The sequence below is a fragment of the Anas acuta genome, chromosome 27 (genome assembly GCF_963932015.1).
Source record: "Anas acuta chromosome 27, bAnaAcu1.1, whole genome shotgun sequence".
Classification (NCBI taxonomy): Eukaryota; Metazoa; Chordata; class Aves; order Anseriformes; family Anatidae; genus Anas; species Anas acuta.
Window position 1 is genome coordinate 1,990,744 of NC_089005.1, and position 15,985 is coordinate 2,006,728.

General features: G+C 56.4%; 1 protein-coding gene across 1 annotated transcript in view; it reads right to left on the reverse strand.

The window, feature by feature from the left end:
• The window catches only part of BIN3 (bridging integrator 3), a 29,752-nt gene that overhangs the window by 12,219 nt on the left and 1,548 nt on the right, over window positions 1–15,985 (reverse strand). Inside the window, exons 2-4 of the mRNA XM_068662083.1 lie at window positions 9,127–9,175; window positions 3,206–3,246; window positions 2,520–2,585 (exon numbers count right to left, since the gene is read on the reverse strand). Coding sequence (XP_068518184.1) covers window positions 2,520–2,585; window positions 3,206–3,246; window positions 9,127–9,175 — 156 coding nt within the window. The remainder of the gene's footprint in view (window positions 1–2,519; window positions 2,586–3,205; window positions 3,247–9,126; window positions 9,176–15,985) is intronic.

Sequence of the window (15,985 nt, forward strand, 5' to 3'; positions counted from 1 at the left end):
GACACAAGCTTGCTAAGCACTTTCCCTCGATGAGCCTCATTTTTCTGCCCATGGAAACGGACTCCAAAACGAGAGGAAAATGCAAAGACCCCGAGACCAAAGACCAGGGCGCAGGCTGAGGGGCTTCGGTTCCTGCCCTGCCGAGCCCTTTTTGCTCATTTTCCATCAGACAAATCCATCCTCTTTTAATTAAAGAAAATTAACCCCCCCCAAGACGGGGCTACGACTAAAGACCGGCGAAACAACCGAGGTACGGAAGGGGAAAAGATGAGCAAAAAGGCAAGCGTCGATGTGAAATTAAGAAAAAAAAAGTCAATGCTAGTAAAAAAAAAGTAAAAATGGTTCTCTTTCGTCAGCACTGCTGCTGGAAGTTATTCAGTTGAAGATCAGAAAGCCAGATGCTTGAGCCCAGCTCTGGAAGGGCTCCTACTGTACGAGCTGAGATAGAAAAAGTTCAAGTCGGCTGAATAATGGGGCTTAAGATCATAAATCAGGGGGTTAAGCGTTCTGATTTAAAGGTTACACACAATTATCCGCAGCTCAGAAGCTCAGTGGCCGGGCAGCTCGCTGCGGAGTAACAAAGCTGCCGTCCATCACCCCAACATGAAGGCTTGAGGCATTTCAGCCCTGAAACAGAGGGGCTCTAATCCATGTGTGCGACCACATCTGAGGAAGGATTTGTGCCAGGATGGGCTGGAGCTGAGCGTGGCCGAACTCCCTCGGCTGGAAAACAAATGAGTTTCCCTTCCCCGACCGTGCGCTGCAGCGAGGGGATGTGGGGAGCAGCAGGGCTGGGCCAGCAGCTGGGCTTTCTCAGGCTGAATGCAAAATTTGGGGTAAAACATCCCTGATCTCACCTGCACGGCCCCAAAAAGGCAGCCAGGGGGTGACGATGCCCCTGCTTATTTATTTCACCCATCTGGTGGGGACCCCATTTCCCAAGGAGAGCTTTGGTGTCCAATTTACGATCCTCCTCCCATCCTCTGCTCCTTAAGACCCTATTTTTTTAATTTTTTTTTTGCAAAAAGGGGGTTATTGATCAATAGCCACAGCACCGAGTGCTGCTAATAACCCGTACCCTTTCCCCGGGCACGCTGAGCACGAAAAATTTGGCACAGGAGGAGGAATCGGCCTCGCTGGGAGCTCTTTTGGCACAAGGAGGAGACTCCGGCCACCAGGTCCAGCCTGCTGGGGAGGGTTTGCAGGCAGTGAATAATCAGCCCCCTCGGCGCAGAGGTAGAATGGAAGAAATAAGACACTCGGGGGAGCACACAAAGCTGATGCACTGCTGCTTTGCTCGGGCACGGGGGCTAAATGTTAGCTGAGCAAGCAGGGCACCCCCCCTGGGCAGCCTGCAGCGCTCCATCAAATTTGTCTCCCTCTTCCTGCGGCCGTCCTTGCTCGGGCTGCCTTCAAAACCTTCCCTTACGCTCATGATTTCATGCCTTTAAATGAGAAATCAGATCTTCCTGGAGCTGGCCAAGGCTCGTTTTGTGCCTCTGCCATGTAGCAGAACGGAAAAAGAAAGTCCTCCCACAGCTCCTCTGGGACTTGAAATGCTCCATATAAACAACGCCCACTGCAAGGGAGGGGAGGGGAATCCTTCACAAGGAAAAACTTACCATGGAGCCCTGACAATGACCAGAGTCCCCAAAAAGGGCACTTTTCACCCTGGAAAGGACTCGTCCTGGTTACTGGTGCCTCTCCCAGTGCTGTGCTGGGAAGGGTGGGAGAGCACGGGCAAGAGCAGGGATTTGTGCTCATCTCTGGCTGAGCGCATACACAAAGGTGAGAGCCTCTGCTATGGGAAAACCCCAAATTTGCCACCCCTCCTGCTGGCACTGTGCCCTCTGGGGCTCCTGCCCGCTCCTCCAGCCCTCCGTGAGCCCAGCTCCCCGGAGATGTGCTGGACCAGCCCAGCCCAAACCTGGATGCTGCTGCATCTGCCCCAGCCCCTGGGGCTATGGGGGCCTGGGACAAACAGGGACGACCCCAAAAACCCGCTGAGAAAAGCCAGCTGTGTTTAAAACAGCTCCTTGCTGTGTCTCAGCAGGCTGCCCTGCTCGTTTTGATGCCCAGCACCCTCTGGATCCACTTCTCCAGCTGCCGTGGCTTTTTTTTTTGGCTCCAGCTGGCACGAGATGCCTTCAGCTGAAGCACCTAAACGGGCATTGCTCAACTCTACAGGCTCCTCCTGCCTGCCCGACACAAGAACTGGAATCATTTCTCCTGGTTTGCAGTCCTAGAAACTGAGGCAAAGGAAAGAAAGCGACTCGTCCAAGGCCACACAGCAAGGCACAGCCCCGGAGGCACGGCCCCAGCCCCTACCACGCTTCCAGCTCCCTTGGTTGAGTCGCTGCTCGGCAGCCCTCGTGCAGATGGCCTTGTAACTAAGAAAACTGAGTGGGACTGAGATCTAGATTTGTTTTCCAGGCTTGTCACAGATTACTCATGTGATCTCGAGAAAGTCACTTCATCTCTTTGTGGCCAAGTTCACAGTCTATGTATCCTACAGTCACATACCCAAGTCTGCATCTGTGCTTTTCTTCATATCCTTCTGAAGTTTTTTGGTCTGATCTTCCAATCTGAAAGATGGAAGAAGAAGGCAAAGGCTGAAAACTTGGAAAGAAACAAACCGGAGCGTATCATGCATGCAACAAATCATTTACGTGCTGAATGTGCTGGCTTCTGTCGGGAGTTAAAAATATCCAGGCAGGGCTCTGCGAAGTTCAGCGCTGCCCAACCTTTTCTGGTTACTGTCAGATGGTTTTCCCCCTTTTTCGTTTGGTGATCTCTGGTTCAGAGCCACGCATTTTCCTAAGTCCTTACGTTTCCTTACAGAGCAGCAAAGCCAAATGCTTCCAGATGATAGCTGCGAGCTTACGTGCCACGGTCGGCGTGGTAAAAACAATCCCTGTCCTCGGAGGTGCCGGGCTCTTTGGTAAGCCTCCAGCATCCCGGGAATTTTACACCCTCTGCTTCACAGCCGCCCTAATCTGCAAACCTCAACCCCACTGCAAAGACGGCTTAGGACACCTTTGGCCACCCAGCCAGGAGAGAAACCCCAAACAATTGGAAATTACAGGGCAGGGAACGAGTGGCTGGGAAGAGCGTAACCGGCTAACATTTCCTGGGCAGATGCAAGGAGAGGGCAGAGAGGGAGGTATGCTGCTCGTCTTGTCGTACCGGTACGCTTCATACTTACTGCTGCAGCTTCCCATATTCCCTTTCAAAGTCTCTCTCCACCTGGGGGAAGAAGAACAAAAGGAAATCAGCTCAGAAATACTGCAGGGGGGGGCAGCGACCTGCCTGCTCCATGCCCGTGCCTCGGGAAATGCCCACGAGGACTCGGAGAGGCACCGGCTGTAAGGGGAGCTACGAGTCCGGAGTAAATCGAGTCTTTATTCCCTCTTCCAGAAATCCAAATCTCAATTCCAAATATCCCCAAAGCAGCGAGGACCTCCTCCCCTCTGCCAGCATCGTGCTAAGAACCACGGCACCCAGCAGCCAGACCCCAGTAGCCGCTCGCTCATTCCCCCTCCTCTCCAGGACAACTTTTTCCCCCAAAAAAACCCTCAATCCGCTCCCGAGCCCTCCGATCCCCCGGCCTGCATCCTCCGAGGTGCCCCTGGGTATGCTCCTAGGACGTTTTCCTCCGTGCTCCCGCAGCAATTCCCTGCCACGAGCTCCTCCAGCTGCAGCAGGGCTCCCCGCAGCGCAGCTCAGCCTTCTCCCCGCGCTGCGTCGCCGGCGGCTTCCTCCTCCTTGCGAGCTGGCAGCGGCTCTCCAGCGACACGAGATATTTTAAGGAGCTTTCCTGCCATGCTCTCTGTTTGAACACACGCCGAAACGTGCGCTCCCCACACCTCACAAGCTTTGGATGGACCAGCCGAGGGGGAGCGTGCGCGCTGGGTTCGCCGTGGGACGGGCAGCGGGGTCGTTTGCCTTCTCAAGCTGCCCTGCTAGGAAGGAAATCAAGGAAATCCAAGCAGCTAGGACGGGCAGGACCCAAAGATTTGCTCCCAGCCCTCGCCCTGCCCTGAGGGTTTCAAACCCAGGCTAACAGCGGGGTGTGAAAGCAGACCACTTAGCATGGATATTTGTTTTTGGATCAAAACTGCGCTAAGACCGATATTTTAAGAGGGAGCCCAGCAATCTTTGCCTTAAAACCTCCTTTCTGCAGCATCTTTTTGCTCTTTTCAAACCCTCGGGCTGGCTGACAGCAGCCCCACGGGGTGAAGTGTTCATCCCCGTGCCCAGCAGCCAGCTGTCCTCGCCATCCTCTCCCACCATCCCAGGGACACACACTGGCTCTTCCCGCTGCCAAAAGAGCTCCACCGAGCCCCAAATCCCCTCGGTGCTGCTCAAAACCCTCGCTGGAGAGCGGGCACGGGGCGCTGTAGGGGCAGCTCCCACCACAGCTCGGCGGTTCGGCAGCAGCTGGTGCTTGGAGGACAGGTACCCGGCTTCCAAAATTAAAAAAAAAAAAATCAATCGCCCTCTGTTTTCTATGGCTGTTCCGGCTGCGAAAATAACCGCCGAGTCTTGAGCTCTATTTATACGTCCTAGGTGTGAATTGTTGGGGTTGCAAACCAGCGAGGGGTCAGGCGGGACTCAGAGAGATGTCCTCTGAAGGCTGCCCGTGTCCTTTCCCCGGCACGGCGCTCCAGCCCCCGACCCGAGGGTCCCCCTCGTGCCAGCCCCCCAAAAATTCCCCCGAAACACCCGACCCGCTTTGCCCGTGTCCCTTCCACACGGGACCGAGGTGAATGTCCCTGGCAGCTCCTCAGCCTCCCGTCTCCAGCTCCATCTCTGCAGACAGCTGCCCGAGGACTGCTCTTATTTTTCACGCCCACAGGAGCAACTGGCTGCCCGTCTGCGCGCCGCCGCGGCCCCCCCCGTGCCATCAGGAGCCCAGGGGATGCTCCAGGGGCAGCGAGGAGCAGGGTCCCCAAGGTGCTGCTTGGGTACAACCTGCTTTTATCCCGCAGATTTATGGAAGGCAACAAGTGATGGGGGAGAGGCACGTGGAGAGAGCGAGGAGGAGCGAGCCGAGCCATCAGCCGTGGCCGCGCAGCCCCGACACTCCCGGCAAAGGGCTGCGGATAGGATTAGCACGTGGAGGGTAACGAGAAGCAGCAGCACAGGCATGAAAATTGCAATATCCCGAAGGGAAGTTGCTGTGGTGTTAAAATAATCCCACTTCGCCGCCGCCTCTTTCTGAAACCTCCAAATCGAAACGCGTTTCTCTACCCGCCGCTGTTTCTTCCAGGCATCGCGGGCTCCTTCGTGCAGAATTGCTTTCTCTGGCTTTTCCTTTTAAATCTTTTTAATTTTCTGTTAAAGGAACGACGAGTTCTTAAAAGCACCGTAGGGAAACGGGGCTCTGCTTTCTCACCCACTTATTTTTGGTTTGCAGACACCCGCGATAACCTCCCTCCGCTCTCGGGGCAGTTTCCGAATCCACACCACGGTTACGAGGCGATGAAGCGAGCCCAAAGCCAACACTACAAAGAGATGGAAATAAGGGACCGTGAGGAACCTCCTCGCTCCCCTGAGGTTAATTTCTCTTCCCGGAGGAGGAGGACTAGCTGATTTCTACATGTTCCAGTGGTCTCAGCCTTTTCACGGGCCTTGGCAGAAAGCAGGAAGCAAAAGCTTCCTCCTCCCTCCTCTCCGAAAGAAGAAAGCCACGGAATTAGGCCACCAATTCTGCCATGACCTGGAACTTCTGCTGAGCTTTTGTCGTGTCATCAAACAAGGGGAGAACCAGGGCAGGATCCGTGCGAGCACCTCGGGGGGATGTTCTCTGCAGAGCCCTGAGCCAAAGCGATGCCCCGGGCAGGGTCTGGGCGTACCTGGGACTCCAAGGGCTCTCCAAATCCTCCATCCAGCGAGCTGGAGGAGTGCACGGAGCTCCCAGGAAACGCTGGGAATGCTAAAAGGGGAAAAAAGCAGCAGCTCCACCTGCAGAGCTGGGTCACATCCTGCCGAAGACTGAATGAAAAGAGCAAAAAGGAGCAGAACGCTTGAACTCGTGTCCCTGGGTTTCACCCCACCGCCGTTCCCTCTGTTTTTTTGGAGATTTCCAGCTCTCTGGTGGGGCCCGATGGAAAGAGGCGGCCGGCAGGCAGCTGCACGCAGCGGAATCCTCCTGCTCCTGCTCCTGCTCCGCCACCCCTGGGGAGCCCAGCGCTGCCGGGATGAGTCAAGGCGGGGAGGCTTGGCAGGCTGGAGGGCTCAGCTCCGCTCCCTGCCAAGCTGACTCACCCCAGGTTAGCTCTCCAGCTGAGTCAGGCCGGGGTAAAAGCCGGGTGAGACAGAGGGGGCTTCATCCCCGCTCTGACCTCCCCCATCCCGAGCGGGGACGAAGCCCCCGGCTCATCCCCGGCCGTGGGTGGGATGCGGTGGAGCCATCTCCGTGCCCCACAGGGACACGAGGCCGGCTCCTTCTCCCATCTAGCTGCCTGCTCGCATCACCCAGGCCCCGGTGAGGAGCAGGGGACAACCTGGGGGTGACAGCGGTGAACTTCAGCCAGCCAGAGCCGCAGCGGAACTCGGGCGACAGCCACGGCTCCGGCGTAACCTCAGCGCGGATGGAAAGCGGCCTGGGGGAGGGCAGGGAGAGCAGCTCTGCCCTAAGAGGCTTCAGCTCTGCGTTGGGTTGGAGCGAGGAATGTTATGCAGAGAGATCCAGCTCTGACAGGTTCAAGTCCTCTCGCTGGGCACGGGTTTAACCGGGCCGTGGCACCGCGTCCCCTGCGCCCTGCTCCGCCGTGCGCATTAGAGCCCCCGCGCCCCGGTGACAGCTGCTCTTTGCAGGGGAGAGGAGGGGAGAGATTACGCTGTCTGCCCGTGGATTTGCCCAGGTTAAGGTGGAAAGGAGGCAGGGGCAGGGCTGGGGGGGGCTGGGGGAGCACTTCAGTTCACCAGCCGCCCGCTTTCCACGGGGGTTTCCTTCCACCTGAAGAGCTGAGCCGCGGCTGACACCGTGCCCTTCTCCGGAGGATCAGAAGCGAGTGGGCACAGGGAGTCATGACTAATCCCCTCTGCAGCCCAGACAAATTGCCTTTCAGTACTACTACCGGCCTAGATCTGACACCAACCCCGGCAGAGTTTCATCAGAAAAATAAAAAGAAACAGAAAAAAAGAGAAAAAAAAAAAAAAAAAAAAGGCTTGCTGGTGAGCTCAGCCTCTCTCGCAGAGTGATCCTCCCCTCTCCTGCGCTCGAGCTACGGAGAGCCAAATAAGTTAGATGCTAATAAATGCTGTTGTTTTTTTCTTTTTCTTCTTCTTCTTTTCTTTATCCTCTTCTTTTGTGGCCTGATCTCCGTGAGTGGGAGATCTTCTCCCCGCAACCACTTCCCCTCGGACCGGCTCGGGACGCGGCGCTGGCGGTGCCGCACCTTCCCACTTCCTGCAGCGGGCTCCGGAGGCCGACATCTGGAACATCACAGGCCACGAAACCAGAGCTCGCCTGCCACCGCCGCTCCCCCAGGCCCCCAAGGCAGATGGAGAAACCTCTCAGCTTGCAGCCGGGAGCTAAAACCCGGGGGCCTCGAGGTGGTTGAAAGCTGTGGAGCAGCCCCGACGCTTCCACGCCACGGAGCTGGGGCTGAGCGCCTCCTTCCCGGGGCGATGCGCGGTTTCCTGCCGTTTATTCTCCTTGGAAGTGCTGCACTTTGCACTTACTGTGAGGTTACCAGGCTCTGGGCTTCCTATTTTCAGCTCTCCAAGGATCTGCTGCCTGTCGAGGATCGGCACGATCCATAAACGGGGGGGCACGTCAAAATCGGCGCCCGGCTGGCACGAAAATTGCTGTGCTGCTTTGGGGAAGGGAAGGAAAAGGCCTGGAAAAGCTGGTGCTGCCGAATGAACCCCTGCCTGCCGGATATTCTGGGCTGTTCTATTTAATACACACACACGTATCTATATCTATAAGCAACGCCTGCCAACTGCCTCCCAACAGCGCACGGCAGCGGCTCGGGGGAAAGCGAGCTCCCCGAGGGGCTCGCGTGGCAGGGAAAAAACAGAAAAAAACAGAGAAAAAGCCAAAGTCAACCAGGGTGGGATGGAGACGTCCAAGGAAGATGTCCAGGTCACCCCGAGCTGCAGAGGAGGTGGTTATTGAGAGAGCAGGAAAGGCTGCCGGGGTTGGAAATTGGGGGTGAGAGGCAAAATCTCAGAGCAGGGCAACGCGGGGGTCCCGAAACGAGCAGGATTGGGTAAATAAATTGAGTATGTAAGTGGATATTGAGTAAATCAATAAAAAATGAGAACTGAGTCATAAAGGGAGCGGCAGAATTAGCCCCTGGGAGGGAGAAATGTCACGTCCCAAGGAGAAACTGCCCCAGAGCCACGCGTGCCCACTCGCCCCCAGGAATTAGCGTTATAAGGACGAGGTCTCCCCCATGCTCGCTCTGATTTTAGGGCAGGTACACGGGATAGCTTCCAGGGGCAGCTCCCGAGAGGTGCCAGAGCTTTGCTGCACGGGACAAAGGCAAGGACCATCTGCTCGAGGAGGGAAAACACCGCAGGCAGCTGCGAGGAGCAGCGCTCGGGATAGGAGCCTCGAAAACGCCCGAGAATACAAAATGCTTTTTTAATTTGCTTTTAAAGCAAATGCTGCGCAGCACAAATTAATTCACGCCCGAGCACTAAGCATCTCGGCTTATAAGCCTTTCTTTGGAAACAGTTATATTCAGCGAGCTGAACCACTCCTCCTCCTCCATCTGCTCAGCAAGGCTGAACAAACAAGCCATTGCTGAAAGAAGGAAGGAAGGAAGGAAGCCCGTTCAGCCATCTCCGAGGAAAACCGTGCCAGCCCCTCCGAGCTCTCCATCCCCTCGTCCCCCCTCCCCAGCCCCGAAAAGGGAGCGGATCCCAACCCGAAATCCTCTCTCCCAGCTCGGGACTCCCCCTCACTCCTCGCACGAGGAGCTGGGCGCTGGTCAGAGCCTGCAACAGGTTTCTTGCTCGCTCCCATCTCCCTCCCACGCGCGCGCACTCACACACACACACACACACGCGCGCGCTGGCAAAATGGGACGAGTCAAAGTGCTGGCTTGACTCATCAGCCACATGATCAAAGGCTGGAGCTAAAAAAGGGGGAATCGGTTTACTCACTGTCTTGGGTACAATCTGTTTCTTGGGCTGCCCGATCTTGAACGGTATCCTGGAAAAGAGAGAAGGGAGAGAGGGGAGGAGAAGGGGTGAGCGGAGCCGGCCTCGAGCGCGGCGCCGCAGCAAAAGCCCAGCTCCGCCGGCCCCATCCTCAGCAAAAGGGGTGAAAAAGGCTGGATTTTAGGGGCAAGAAGCCTTGTACAAAGCACGCTCCCCTCTCAGAGCCCCTTTTTTCCCTCCTGCTCGCTGCTCTCCAGCCGCCGCCGTCCCCTTTTCCCTGCCCCGGCGATAGGAAGCGAGGAGGGATGCTGCAGGCAGTCCTTGGCACGGCGAGCGGCTGGAGAACGCGCCACGCTTCCCAACAAATCTGAAGGGGAGGGAAAAAAAAAAAAAAAACACACACACACACACACAAAACACAACAAACCCTGTAAATATTTAGCAAGAGGATATTAAAAAAAGTAACAGCCCGAGTGTCTGGAGCTGCAAGCCGCTTCAAAGGATTTCTCCGGTACAACAGCTGTAGGAGCGGCTCACCTGCCAGCCTTCATTCTTAAAATCCCTAATAGGGTTGCGAGTAAAATCTGGGTTACCTAAATTGGTTTCCCCACGCGAGCTAGCTCGGAGGTGAAGAGTACTCGAAGGAAATCGTGCGCCGTATGGCGGGGCGCCGCGGGCAGGCGGCCACCCCGGGAATAACGGGGTTTCTTCCCCTTATCAGCATCATAAAAAGCCAGGAATGCAAGTGCTGTCTTTAATTAAGTCAAAGAGGTTAAAACGTCGTGTCCAAAATCTCCCAATGTGTGCCATTTGGGCATTATACTGCTTTAATTAACCAAAAAAATGATCCCAAAGACAACGCCAACCTCTCTTCCCGGAGATGCCTCAACGGGAGCCCTCCTGTGGCTCCTCTGCAGGCACATCCCAGCCCCAATTTTTTGGGGGGCTCTTCCTGGAGGGTGGCAGAGCCCCCTCGGACCCCTCTACCCAAAGAGGGGCTGCTGAAGGGCACAGCAGGACCAAAGTTTGGCCACTGGCTGGGCCAGCTCCTGAGCTCACTCCGCTTGCCATCGGATGCAGCCAACGGGTGCTGCGCACCGGAGGCAAAGCGCTCGCCACGAAGCCCCACCGGCTCCAGGAAAAGCCAAAAAAACGAGGTTAAAAACGAGGTTATCCAACCCCTCCTCATCCCTCCCTGCCTCTTTTCGCCGAGTTTTGGCAGCGTTTGCCAACCAACGGTGTAATTAGCCGCCGGTAACGAAGCCGGCCCCAAGCCCTTAGCGCCCAGCCTGAGTCACCGGGCTTAAATTTAAAAATTTCTGCAGAGCTTCCTGTTTATTGTCCTCCGGTTCAAGTGTGAGATAATTTTAGGGGGGTTTTTAACCCTTTCCAGCTCCCGGGGCATGCCGGGCAGCCGTGAATCACACTTCTTTTCTAAACAAACACTCGCCTGGCGTATAATTACCCCGTCACTAACCGGGCGTGCGGTGCCTTACAGGAAGAAAGAGTGAAAAAAAAAACAAACAACAAAACAACGTAAATGAAGGATTTTTGCTTTCTGTTTTCCTGCACGGGTCAAATTTAAACCAAAATGAGGTAGCTCCCTTCTTCTCCCAGGCACAGGCTGTCCTGGAAGCCAGGTGCCGTCACTAGATGTTTTTGGAAGTGACTGCATAAACCCAGCTCGGTGGCAGGAGGAGAAATCCGCACTGGCTCAGGCTGGGAAAGAAGCCAGGACGAGGGAGCTGTGGGCTGCAGCCAGGCAGGGCCGAGCAGCGATTGTGGGGGGAAAAAGGCACAATTTGGGGAAAAATAAAAGAAAAAAAAGACGGGGTCTTCAGGGCGAGAAGCTGAGAAGCTTGGAGGTCCTGGAGCTGCGGCCGGGCAGCGCAGGTTAATTAAGATGGCAATTAAAGCGTGGTGGGCGCGCTGCCGCTCCCCTGGGTGCCTCAAATTGAGGAAAAAAAGCAAAAAAAAAAAGAGGGGCGAGAGGCAGAGCGATGCCACGAGCCCACCTGAAGCCGGGCTGGAGGGAGGAAGAGGAGGAGGAGGAGGAGGAAGATGGGCGCAGCATCTCCCGTGCGGTGCCTGCCCCTCTCCTCCACGCCGCGGGATTTCCCGGTCCCCAAACCTTTACCTTGTCACACGGATCTGCCAGGATGAGGAAAAACGCACGAGCAGGAACAAAAGCAGCGAGGGAGAGGAAAGAGGAGACGATTTTAGCTCAGATTTTAAAGTAAATGATGGGCTGGGCACTCAGGAACACGGTGGCAGGGCACTGCTGGCAGCGGGGACGTGGTGTCCCCTCGGTGTCCCCCTGGGGCTCCGTGTCCCCCCCTGCAGAACTGAGGGGACAGCAGGCACCCAAAAATACAACGCTGCAAGCATTCAAGGCAAAAAAATAAAGAATAAAACTTCAGAGGGGTTTTATTCTGGTTGGAGACCATACGAAGGGCGTTTTGTGACAAATCCCGGGGAGGTGGCTCGGTGCCGCGAGCCCCCCGGGGTGACGGGGGCTTTGCGCGCTCCCAGGGGGGCCAAAAATCACCCCAAAATCCGGCCGTGGGGCTGCACGCCCCCAGGGGAAAGCCGAACGGGCGCGTTTTTGGTTTCTGCTGAGCGAGAGGAAGCCGGGGCTGTGTTTGGGGTGTGAAATCCCTTGAAATCGTGTTCCTGAAGAGCGCGCGGGCTGACTCACGGCAGCGTTCCCCCTCCGGTCGCAGCCAAGCCCCTCGTCCGTGTCCCCCCCCCCAAAAAAGGGGCTGGCCGGGGACACGGCGGTGACTTCTGCGAGGCTGACGGGGCTGGGACGGGAGGGAGGAGGGCGAAGCACCGAGGGGAGGGGGTGGGAACGGCTGAAAGTAGGAAAAAAAGTGTGGGTGGAGAGAATCCTGCGAGCTTCTACTCGGGGATGTGCAGGAACCCCAGGGAGGGGAAGGTGGGAGAAGCTGTGGCTAATTTGCTCTGAAGTTTTCCCAGCAATGTCACATATTTACTTGGCTTTTCCATGCACAAACCCGTGCAAAAAAAAAAAAAGAAAAAGAAAAAGAAAAAAAAGAGGCGAATCCTCCCCGGGATGCACGAAACAAACCTCGCAGGCTGGGGGGAGCGCGGCTCGACGAGCTCCGTGGGGACCTGGGGATAAAAAGACGGAGCTCCCACTCCGCCACGGTCCCCTGAAACGAGGCCAGGCAGGGACTGCCAGCCCAAAACTGCTTTAATTAGGGAAAAAAAAGACCTTAAGGCTGCGTCCGGAGAGTCACCATCCTGCGGGACCCTCCCCGAGCACGGCCGGGCACGTTGCGTTTTTTGGTTGGGTTTCTGTTGGTTTTTCTTTTCGACCCATCAAGAAAAACAAAAAACAAAAAACCAAGCGGCAGCAAAACAGCGTAGCCTGGACTTCGGCCAGAACTATTCACTGCTTGAATTTCCACCAAAATTTCCACCAAAAACATCGATTTTTCGCACCGCAATGAAAGCTCCCTGAGCGCAGCCAGGCCCCCGGCGCTGAGGACCCCGGTGAGGACCCAAAACCTTGACCTGTGGTGTGCTGAGAGCTCCTAAAAATAGGATGCTCACCCCTAATCCCCCCCAAAAAAAACATTTTGGGATGAAAACCAGCCCTAGGACCCCCTTTGTGGGGGTCGGAGCTGTGCCAAGAGCTCCCCTTCTCCCCGCTGGTGCCCAAATTTTGGAGAGGGTTCGGTGCAAGGTGCAGGGACAGCGGTGTGTGAGCAGGGTGGAGGCTACCTGGGAGAGATCAAAGCGCTCCCGCACGCGCCAGCAGGTCGGGGAAATCATAAAAAACAGGAGAATGGAGAAGGAATCACTTCTAATTCCTCACCAGCAGACCTCAGGCACCGCCTCTGCGTCCGGAGGGAGCTCTGTCCCCTGCAGCGGTGCCTCCTGCGCTCAGGAAAGCATCAGAAAGGAGAGGCAGAAACTCCAGAAAAAGGCAGAAATCGCCCCAAAAGCTCTGCTCCTGCACGGCCCCGAGGTGCCATCGGTGCTGGGTGTCCCCGTGCCACCGGCAGGGTTTGGCCAAGGGGAAGAGGAACGGGAGCAGCGCCACCGGTGCCGCGTCCTGCCGCCCCATCACCTCTCCCACCAGCCGAAGCGGCGTTTTGGGGTGCCACGGGGGAAACCAGGGCACCCCAAAAGGCCTGGAGGTGTGAAGGCAGCCCTAAAAATGCTCGAGGAGGAGCCCTAAGTTTATTATCGGGTCTAAAACAGGACCCAAAGAGAGAAAACGTGGGGAGAGCTGATGCGAAACCCGCCCCCAGCCTCCTGCCCTAGGGGTCTCCAGCCTCGGGGCCGCCCGAATCCTTTCCAAATCCTCGAAAATCCCCTAAAAACAGCTTTGTGCTCTCGGAGCAGGGGAATTCCAGCCCGGCACAGGTGAGGAAGGCAGCGGTGGTTGGAAGGAAAACCTCTCGCATGGCTCTGGCTGCCTCGCTGTACTCCGGGGTGTCCATGGAAACCGCATGCACCGTCCCACCCCGCTCCCCCTGCCTCGGAGGAACTCCTGGCAACCGCTCCAAACAGAGCCCTGATGCGCAAGGAAAAAATGATTCCAAGGGCTCACAAACAGCTTGTGTGCCGGGCGAGACGCTGCGCCAAAATTCGGCCTCGCTTCTCCCCGCTGGAGCCCCGCAGGAGGTCACGGGGTGGGGAAAAAGGCACCGGGGAGGGAGCGAAAGGGCGCGAGGAAGCGCGACCCTATAAAAAAAAAGCCCCGTGGCTGCAAGCACGGAGAAAAAAGACACTGAAAGGTGGCGGGGTGAGGTCTTGTGGCACGGGATGAGGCCATAAAGACCAATTTGGGGTGGATTTGGGGTGGGTTTGGGGTCAGAGCCCTGCGTTTAGCCCGTGCCCAGCAGCGCGCGGGGCGCCGGCGCTCAGCGAAATCCAAAATAATGTCAGAACTCTCCCACCCGATCCGAGATGAGCCCGTTAAAAAAAAACAACAAAAACACATATATATAAAAAAAAAAACAACAAAAACTAATGATATTTTACTCACCCATCAAAAGAAAATTACTCACGCCAGGCGCGTGGGCGAGCAGAAATTTTGCAAGGCTGTTTTAGGCCCTGCCTGCGCTACAAAAATATCCATTTTAAGCACGGTTGTGAAACACGGTTGTGGCTCAACTAGAACATTGTTGGTTTTTTTTTTTCTGCTACCTGCACGAAGGAAACGGGGAAAAAAATAATAATTAAGGGATAACCGCGCGTGAAGCCCGCCGGGGGGGCGGCTCCTGAAGGGCACCCATGGGTGCTCCCCTCGGCACGGGGTGCCCGGGAGCCTGATTCTGTCTGGTTTTAGCCCGTTTTTATCTCCGGATCCTAATTTCTGCTGAAATCTGGGAGAATGGGGAGCGGTGCCGTCGACCCCAAGGCACGGCACGCCTCCAGGTCTAAAACACGCTTAAAAACCCAGCCCGAACCCCAAAATATTTAAAACATGGCTAAAAAACTGACCCACACATCTGCCACAGCCCCGCTGCGCCCGATCCCCGTCCCCCCAGCACCTCTCCATGAATTCCCCTTTTGGGGCCGCTCCCCCAGCCCCCTCACCCTCTAGCACACCCCCAAATATTTCGGGAGCAAAGCACCGCCAGCCCCCACCGCCCCGACCCTTTAACACCCGGTGCCCTCAGCGTGAGCTCGGCTCAGTCCCATGACCCCAAAACCCACCCCAAAAGACGTCGTGCCGAGCAGTGCCGCACTACCAAACATTCCCTTAACATTTTTTTGGGGTTTTGACCCCATAAATAGCAGCTCTAGCAGGCTGCCTGCGAGCTGCAGCAGCTTTTTGGGTTCACAGGTTCCCAAAAACCTTAAAAAAAAACATTTGGGTTGCCACAAACCGCTCGGAAAACCCACAGAAAGCGCAGAAAATCGGCACAGGGGCGAATTTTCGGACCCCGACCCGCTGAACGCTCGGAGAGGAGAAAAAACGGGATGAAAAGGCGGAATTTATAAGGCCCCGATTTATAAGGCTCGCAAACGGCCTCGTTGTACCAAAATCCCCGTTTTTTGGCAGAAAACATAACGCTGGGCCTCGTGGCAGGGCAGCACCCACCTCGGGTTCCTCCTCGCTCTGACGCCGCCCCGCGTCACGCCGCGCTCCCCCCCCGTGAATAGCTCGATTCATCGTGGGGGGGGGGCAGCGGGATTTAGGGGCAGGCAGGGGTATTTAGGACGCACTGAGGCCGATTGTGTCCCCCGCGGGGTCCCGGCCCCGCTCGAGGAGTGACGTGGGGGGAGAAGAAAGAGGAGCCTGATGGCGGGCGCCTTATGGCCCCCCCCCGTTCCTCGCCGTGACCTTTTTCTTCCTCCCCGGGCGAAAGATGAAAAGGAAAAGGACCCAAAAAAGCCCGATCTTGCGGCAAAAGGCACGTGCGGCGTGTGCTGAAACCCCATTAATCCGTGAGCCCCCCCCGGCACCGGGACCCCCACTCGGCCTCTAAATCCATGACTTTTCCCTGCTCCCAGCCCCAAAATCTCGCTTTTTTCCCCATCCCGGCCGCCGACCCCGAAGGTTTTTTCCTCTCGGGGCCGGGCTGCGGTCTGGGGTCGTTTCTAGCAGAATCGGTAAAAAAAAGGCAATGGGAACACAGGAGGCAGCGGGAATAGGGCGGTGGTGTCCGGACAAACAAACGCAGGGGGGAATTTGGGGGATTTAGGGTCTTTGATTGGGGTTTCACAGCCTGGCCCAGGCAGCAGGAGGCCTCGGGTCCTTATGGGGTGCCCACGTGGTGGCATGGCCCCAAGGCTGCACTCACACAGCCTGAGAGTTACCCTGTCAGTCACCCCATAAGTTACCATTACCCTATAAGTTACCCCACAAATCAGTTAC